This window comes from Pygoscelis adeliae, unplaced genomic scaffold, assembly GCF_000699105.1.
Source record: "Pygoscelis adeliae isolate BGI_AS28 unplaced genomic scaffold, ASM69910v1 Scaffold174, whole genome shotgun sequence".
In the NCBI taxonomy this organism is placed as follows: domain Eukaryota; kingdom Metazoa; phylum Chordata; class Aves; order Sphenisciformes; family Spheniscidae; genus Pygoscelis; species Pygoscelis adeliae.
Genome location: NW_008824676.1, coordinates 1,223,511 through 1,232,433, shown reverse-complemented (window position 1 = coordinate 1,232,433; position 8,923 = coordinate 1,223,511). Strand labels below are relative to the sequence as shown.

General features: G+C 43.4%; 1 protein-coding gene across 1 annotated transcript in view; it reads right to left on the bottom strand.

Annotated features, from left to right (window-relative positions):
- TCF4 (transcription factor 4) overlaps positions 1 to 8,923 on the bottom strand; it is a 245,232-nt gene that overhangs the window by 121,401 nt on the left and 114,908 nt on the right. Inside the window, exon 6 of the mRNA XM_009323115.1 lies at positions 1,413 to 1,477. Coding sequence (XP_009321390.1) covers positions 1,413 to 1,477 — 65 coding nt within the window. The remainder of the gene's footprint in view (positions 1 to 1,412; positions 1,478 to 8,923) is intronic.

Genomic DNA, 8,923 nt, shown 5'->3' with positions numbered 1-8,923 from the left:
GCGAACGGGGGGCCCCCGCCCCCCCGCCGCTCGTTCTGCCCAAATAAACCACCAAACGAGGGGATCTCGTCCGTCCGCCCGTCCGTCCGTCCGTCCGCCCGCGGGAGCCCGTCCAGGCACAGGGGCCGGGATGCGCCCCGGCACACGCAGGGCTGCGGAGGGAAGGGGCACGCCGCGACAGCCGGCCGAGAGCACAGCCCTGGCCTCCAGACACTCCTGATGGCATACACGTGCGCACTGCGAACAGAAATTTCTGTTTAATTGCTCAAATGGTTTCATTTTTCTACACTAAATGTTTAAAAAAAAAAAAACAACAAAAACCAAAAAAACCCATAAGAATAGGCTGTTTCCTCTCATTATTAAAGAACACGGACATACGAAAGGAAAGAAGGGATCAAGTATTTCCCTTTCCTATAGGGAAATAATATGCATTTTGGCTGGTTTTTTGTTGGTTGCTTTTTTTTCCCCTGGCAGATTTGAACGGTATAAAGCTTTGAATATTAAGAAGGCTATTAAATTCTTTCAATAGTTTTCCAAAGTGCAAAGCTACTGCACTTAGAAAAGGAAAGGAAGCCTAGCACTCTTCAAGAACAAAATGAATTTAAACACGCAATTAATATTGCTACTGAAATTAAAAAGAAAGGGTCTTTTAAAAAAAATCAATTGTCTTGAAACAAAGCACAGACTTTTGACTATTGATAGTATTTTTAGACTCAGACTTTCTCTGGAGAATTAAAAGTATGCAAATGCAAAGCGCAGAGAGGCACACACACACATGCTATACCTTTGTATTACATTGGCATTTTATTATTTAATTAAACTACTCTTATTTTTCTAGCTCACGCATGCTTCCCTTGAGACGGCTTTGCTGTTAGCCTGCTGGCCTTGACTTCCAGCCAAAAACAATTCAGAAACAAAAAGGGACAACAAATCATATTTTCACAGACATTTTTATCCCTCAATACAACCTTGTTTTCACACAACATCATACAGATTCTATGAAAACTATAATTTATTGCAGTAGCCATCCAAAGCTAGGGGCTGACACAAGCTCTGCGGTGTGTTTCCACTTCTGTAATTTCTGAAGTTGTGCTGTTGGGAAGACCTGACACGCTGAACAGTGCGGCATTGTTGCAAGGGACAATAATCAATAGTTCACAGCAGCTCTGACTAGGGCGGTATTAGGTCAACCCAAGTACTCGTAGTCTCCAGTAACTGCATCCTGGCTAGAAAAGCTCAGGCAGGAGCTTTAAAACCTGCATTTGCAAATAAAGCCCGTTTCTGAGAAACGCACATCTGCAGCCATCGCCGTTTACGACGGAGCCTATCCCCAAGATGTACAACTTTAAGAAGCAAACCTCATTCATCAGAGTATTTATCACAACCCCTCTGCTGAGCAGACTTTCACTTACCTGGTGGCAACCCTGTAAATTCGAATCTCTTCCATATGATGAGTATGAACCCCTTTCTGTTTTACCTGTTAACAAAAAAAAAAAAAAAATAGATGTATAACGGACATAAACAGATATATATAGCTTCTCCAAGCGTTTTAGATGATGTTCACCACATTTTCCTAGTGCTGTTTACATATGTAAAATAGGCACTGCTGACTGCGTAACGCATGTAGGCAACAGAAAGAGATTAACACTTTTTCATGCTGAGGATGGTGATGTGAAATAAACTTCCTAATCTCAGCTGCGCCGCTCCACACGCTGCCTGGAACCGGGATTTAACGGGCTTCCACCGGCTGGCTGAAGGTGTGAGCAGACCTCCTGCGTGCCTCCCCTCCGGCTCGGGGGCTGAGCACCCAGGCACCCTACCAGTCCCACCACCGCGCGGGGGGCACGGCGAGTCCCTCACCGGCTCTCCGGACGGCCAGCTTCGCCCAGGAGCTGCTGGGGATGCCGCTCCCCGCTCTCTTCCCCAGGAGCAAATTCCCCCATGATCAAGGTGATGATGGAATTTACACCTGGGAAAGAGACACTGATTGGGAATTTGCCATTCGCTACCAACGTTGGGGCTGCCCCAGCGGCGCTGGGACTTGAACGGGGGCCCAATGACTGCCGCGACTCTCTGCCAGCCCTAAGTACTGTACTTTTTTTTTTTTTTTTCCCTTTTTTCCCAGGAAGCCTTTAACACTCAGATCCAACAGCCTGACTTGCAGTACCGGTTACAGTTATGCCATATTTACAAAGAAAAATAAAGGTTCTTTCAGGTTTGAATGGCCAGACTCGAGCAAAATCAAGAAGGGAAGAGGTGGTTTCTGCAAAGCATTAAGTCATGGCTGAGCAGCACTGCACCACGTGCTCCGGAGACAAAGAGCAGTCAAGAGGGCTGATACAAAACATATTGACACTAAAAGACCACCCTTATGGTGAGGATAATCACGGGAGGGGGGGAGGTATTATCTAACAAAACATCCAGGAACACAGTAAAAATCACTCATAAAATTAAAGTTTTTATTATAGGCTGGGACATAAAACCCACAACACACAGTACCAGTTACTAGGGACCAGATGCTCAGTTTATCTCTGTGTGCAACGCCCAGCAATGCCGGGGACACCTCTGCACCTAGAAGCCAGGTCCACACGGCTGCATACCCCTGCGTACGAGAGATGGGGTGACAGCCCTACACCAAACCCTGCGCCGCCGAGATAAAGCCGCTGTGCTGATACACCTACCAAAGCCATTAAAAAACGTCCTTTAACTGCATTTGGAAATACCAGATCACGATAATGACAATATCCACCGACCTCACAAATTTCAGGGGCCCAAGCAAGGCAGGCAGTGGATGAGGGGTCCCTAGCTGGCACGTCCCCCTCAGGTTTCCCCACGCGATCCAGATTTCATAAAGAACCCATGGTGAGGCAGATCGTTAGACAAAGGATGATGGAGTTAATTTTAATCATTCCCAATATGGTGTGGCCACATTCTGACTGAGCCCACAAGCCTTTCCTTTAATATGCAGCTAGTAGGTTTGAGCATCATTTAGAGGTATTATTGATAAAGTTTGACTGTTGTGAGTGGTTTGGAATAAAAAAATCATCTTTCTCCCCATAATAATTTAAGACTCCGTACCTTGCTTTTGTTTCTCGATTGTTTTTGGTTTTGTTGTTTTCCACCTAAAGTAGTTACTTATACACGGGAACCCCCAAAATTTATTTGCAATTCATAGGACATTGGCACACGTAATAACTTTTGAAAGCACTTGTATCTGGTTATACAAAAATGATGGATCACCCACTCCATAGCCCCCCTCAGGTTTGGAGTACTGGAAGCCTTTGCAGAAATAATTCAAGATTGAAAAGACAATGAAATTTTAATCGTGAACCCCCGAGTCGTCCAATGCTGAGATCTGAAAACAAAATGTCTTGCTGGCACGCCTGGAGTTACATGTGCTACTTCCCATCACCCCAAGAGGGCCAGAACGTCGATGCAAACAGCAAGCGGTGAGGACGAGGGGGGGGGGGAAAAATCCCAAACAGAAAAATAGGGTTGAGGGGAACCAAGTTCAAGCAGCGACACAAGGTACTTTGAACGCACTTCTCGCTGCTGCCTGGGTATCGGTAATCTTCTTTTCTATCGTATCAGACACAGGCAGCCTCATCTTAATTTCAGTTGTTAAAAAATATTTATCCAGATACAAAAATAAACCCACTGCAAATTACAAGTTGTCAGGGTTAAAATCTACTTCTATTTGTGTGGGGGAGGATAAGAGAACAGCATAGACATGAATCATTCTCAGTAATTTGAGTGTTTCCATGACATCAATGGGCACTCGTCCAGGACTCTGTCGAAGTCTGTGAGGTACCAAAGCGGCACAGCAGCCAGCAGGAGATTGACTTTTTTTTTTTTTTTTTTTTTTTAGGATTATGCTCCTTGTAAAGATTTCATCTATAGCATCCACTTTTACCACCAAACAGATAGCTTTGGAGATCATGAGTGAACACATTTCATTCTGATAGTGTAAGCCTTTAACTTTATTACATTTTTTTGTTGTTGTTGTTCCCACATACAGCTAGAAATCTGCCTTCTCGATTAAGAACAAATAACCGAAATTTGTGAAAAAGTCAAGAAACCGTTAAAAAGATATACATACGTACATTTTCACTATCAACTGCAATTATGAAATTATCATACTTTTTGTAATGACACTTCATTTGGGGGGGGGGAATATCTTTTGTATAAACTGTCCATTTAAAATTAGCTACAGTCTTGATGTTGATTTTCTGCTTAAAATTCACTGGCACATTTGTTTCAGATAATAAAATTTGCAAGAGTGCTGATAATATGCAAGAGTAGGCTCTTTAAGCAACTATTTGTGCTCACAAATACAAAAGCTTCTCCTGAATTTCTACGTTTACTGTACATTATGCATCATTTTCAGTCACTTGAACACCCCAGCCTGTACTGTGCGTTTTCTGAGGTTTGCAAGAGCTAAAGATTCTCTCTCCTTTTTTTTTTTTTTAAATGTTTTAAAAAAGAAAGAGCGTCTACAGCGATGTAGACACCCGACGCATTCACTGCGGAATTTTCGAGACAACCCTCTAGTACTAGAATGCGGCAGCCGCTGCGGATATTTTTTGGCACAAAGACAATGGTGGCAGTGCCAAGCCCCATGGCTAAAACTACTCAAAAGAGGCATAAGGGTAGCATTAATCGTTCAAGTCTTTTACTGCATGGAGTACTGTTGTCCATATTTTAAAACCTAAAAGTACCCGTTAGTAATATTTGTTGTAAGCCAGGAAAAAAAAAAAAGAAAAAAAAAAGGGAGCCTGAAATACAGACGAATAACAAATCTTGTCAGACATCTGATTAATTTTTCCTACCTAGAGGACCAAATGCTAAAATGTGCCATTTGTTACCAGCACTCCGAACACGCAACACGATCTATACCCTTCCGTGGCTTTATGATCTGACAATTGAAACAAAGCTCCATGGAAGAAGTTGACCTACAAAGGCTGGTGAATAACTTTCAAGTATGCACTTGTTCTTTAGGTAAGGCAGAAAAAGCATCTCCATTATTATCGGAGGCAATAACTTAGCGTGTGTGTAAATATATATATATATTCAATTAATTGACACAATGCATGCCAATCAAAGGAGAGACAAAGAAAGAACTACATGCAGCTCCTGTTTTCTGACAAACACTGAATCTTAAGTCTCTGCTCTCTAAATACCTCTAGAAAAAAATACTGCGTATCTTCACTAAACTAAAACGATTGCTTCGTAAATATTTTGTTTGCATTTTTGTTTAACTGCAGAAAAATAAAAGCAGCACAGGATTGCCAACCGATCAATAAAGAAGCCACTTGCCTTTCCATGGTGTACTTTGAAAAATTAATCAAATTAAGTAGAAAATTTAAGCAACTTCCAAAGCACAAATGCAAGTCATCTGATTCCCCACTCTCTTTTCCCCTGCCCTGGGAGATAGGGCACCTTGTTTTTTTTCTGGTAGGCAGAATGAGAGGCATGAGGCAACTCTTTCCATCTGCAGAGAAAAGGAAGTGAAGCTATTTCTATAAATGACTTCAATTCAATGTTTACATTGATTTCGTGTTTGACATATTTTTTGAGAGATGAGTTCTAATTCAGGTTTCCGCTGCCCTACATTTGGGGTTTAGTTCTTGGTTAGACTGAAGAAGGGAAACCTGTCTGGGGGGAAAAAAAAAAAATAATAATTGTATGAGGGATTGGAATTTTAATGGCTGCAAATTTCAGTCTGTTCAGGTCTGCAATTTTGCTTAAACCTATTTCTTATTTTATTACTGCATTTCTAGCATTTTTGAAAATTAATGATCGTTCCCTCTGATGTCCAACATCTCAAATGCATCCTGAAGGGAGCCCCATCGATTCCCCTACAGAGAATGACAAGTTACAAGAGAATTCAGTGTCGAAGTCAGACCAGGCACGAGGAACAGAGAGCTGCAAACATATTTGGCAGAAAGTTCTGAGCAACTGAAGAATGGGCTGAACTACATCGTTCCACGTTTGTCTGTATATAACGAACACATCCATGTTACCAGCCGTAGCAGGGTTTATTTGCATTGATATGAGGACCATGAAACAGTTTACTTCTGCCTTAATCTATAGTTCTTGCATGCAAAATTTCCTTGTGCTTGTTTAAGTTTGGTTGCACGAGAAAGAGAGGGTTCGAGCACTCCAGGGAGCGAGTGCAGGACTCCTCTCAGTGCTCACTAGTGTGAGTGAAGGTCTCCGAACACCGGCCCTGCCTGACACGAGGACCAGCTCTGCACAGTAACTCTTGACAGTGACAGCCAGATTATCAGTACTATTTTTTTTTTTTTTGCCTCAGAGATTTGAAAGCCCAACTCATTTCAGCAGAGGAATCAAGCTAAAATTTATATACAATTATAAATTATCTGAGGAAAAACCTCACTGAAATAAACGAGCCATTGTACACTTATATACCCCATACCTATAAGCACCTCACTCTCGGAGGAATGTATATACCCTGTGCCCCCCATGGACAGCCTCCCAGGCCTTGCTATCTTTTGCCCTTGTCAGAAAAAATAGCCTGCCCATGTTTTCATCAGAGGAGCCAGCAGGTAGCTTCTTCATTTTTTCAGAACTTCTCAATACTCTGTTCTTTAAAAGAAAAGAAAAAAAAAAAAGGAAAAATAAAAAGGAAAATGCTTGTAGTATTGAATGAAATTTTTTGGGCTCCTAATTGAAGGATGCAAATCCGAACGCCTTCCCTGGCACCAGGACTAACAGCTGGCTTGAGGCTTGTCCCCCTTTGTGTGACAGCTAGCTTTTCCTAGCAGCTCGGCGTCTCCTCGGCTGTTAACCCGGGCAGGGAGCGGTGCTCGCCGGCGCAGCTCCCGGCCAGCCGCAGGCAGGGAGCTGGCGGGGGAACAAGCGGCCCTTGTGCTCGGGCTGCGGGGAAAGGTGAGGGGTGGGGGCCCGCGCTGAAAAGGTTCGGTAGGCATCGTCCCCACGGACCGGGGGGGACAAGCGGGTCCCAGCAGTGGCTGCTGACACTGGGCGTCCGGCTGCTACTTCTCCTCTTCCAACGTTTAAACAGCAGAGAGAGTTGCTTAGCTCGGCTAAGTCACTAACTCGGGCTTGACCTGGGTTATCTATACATACTTCTCCAGCAGTAGTGCACTCACCGGTGTAGGACATACAGTCAAAATACCCTATTTATTTCAGTGAGGTTTTGAACAGCATATTTTACATCACAAAGAATCTCATCCGATGGTAATGGAAGTATCATGTTAATGAGCTATTTCTGCTTTGTGCTATATGTGAAGTACAGACAATAAGAAAGAAATCTGATAGATTTTAAGCAAAGTTTGTGCAATAACATTCACAAAATAGCACAAGTGACATGGCATCTGATCCAGGGAAGGTCCAGAAACTAGATACAAAGCTAAGGGAAGGTATTAATCCCAATAATTTGAATGGCATCACACCCCAAAATGTAGTGCAATGCTAGGGGAAAGAGATCTTTTTGACATGAAAGAGGATTTTTGCACTTACACTGATGTGCAGTAAACAGTAATGGTTCTTAAAGAGACGTTATGATGCCAGAGCAAGTACCATTACAAAGGGAGATATTTTTTTTTAAACAGTTCCATCAAAATGCAAAGGAAATTAAATCCTAAAACATATACTAAAATAAAGCTACAGAGCTGACTTGAACAACCTAAAGCAAGGAAATTCAGAGCAAAAGTGGTACTTCACCACTGTCCCACCTTGCTGGTCTAGAGCTTAAGCTTAAACAGGCAAGGTTAACTCCCAAACTCCCCAAAGGCCAAACTACTTCCTTACACACACACGCTATGTACGTGTGCCTCTGTCTATACATACATACATATATATATGCTGATAGGAATGGCTGTGCTGCCTGCTGAAGGGTATCCCACGTGGTGCTGCCAGCAAGCTTGGCCCAATGCCCCCCGCAGGGCTGATGGCTTCAAGCGCAGGGAACGGACTGACCCCAGTGCTGCCCGCCCCAAGCTTCACGTTCCCTTCTATGCATATTCAGTTACTCCATGAAAATACCAGACCAATTTTTTTGTCACTGATCTCGGTTCTTGAAATATTGGACCCAAACCAAAAGACTGAGGCAAATTGCTCAATCTATTTCTGTAATCTACCAAATAATAGCATCTATTACAGGGCAGTATGTGATTTCTCTGTTTGCGTGCTTTTAAAACAAAATAGCTGTGGCAAAACTATACTTGAAACTGTAAGAATAAGAATGTGAAGACAGAATATCATAGAATATAATCACAGAATCACAAATTGCTCAATCTATTTCTGTAATCTACCAAATAATAGCATCTATTACAGGGCAGTATGTGATTTCTCTGTTTGCGTGCTTTTAAAACAAAATAGCTGTGGCAAAACTATACTTGAAACTGTAAGAATAAGAATGTGAAGACAGAATATCATAGAATATAATCACAGAATCATTGGGAAAGACCTTTAAGATCATCAAGTCCAACCGTTAATCTAGCACTGCCAAGTCCACCACTAAACCACGTCCCTGAGCACCACATCTACACATCTTTTAAATACGGATGGTGACGGTGACTCAACCACTTCCCTGGGCAGCCAGCCTCCTTTTCTCCAGGCTAAACAACCCCAGTTCCCTCAGCCGCTCCTCATAAGACTTGTTCTCCAGACCCCTCACCAGCCTCGTTGCCCTTCTCTGGACACGCTCCAGCACCTCGACGTCCTTCTTGTAGTGAGGGGCCCAAAACTGAACACAGTATTCGAGGTGCGGCCTCACCAGTGCCGAGTACAGGGGCACGATCACTTCCCTACTGCTGGCCACGCTATTTCTGGTACAAGCCAGGATGCTGTTGGCCCTTTTGGCCACCTGGGCACACTGCCGGCTCATGTTCAGCCGGCTGTCGACCAGCACCCCCAGGTCCTTTTCCGCCAGGCA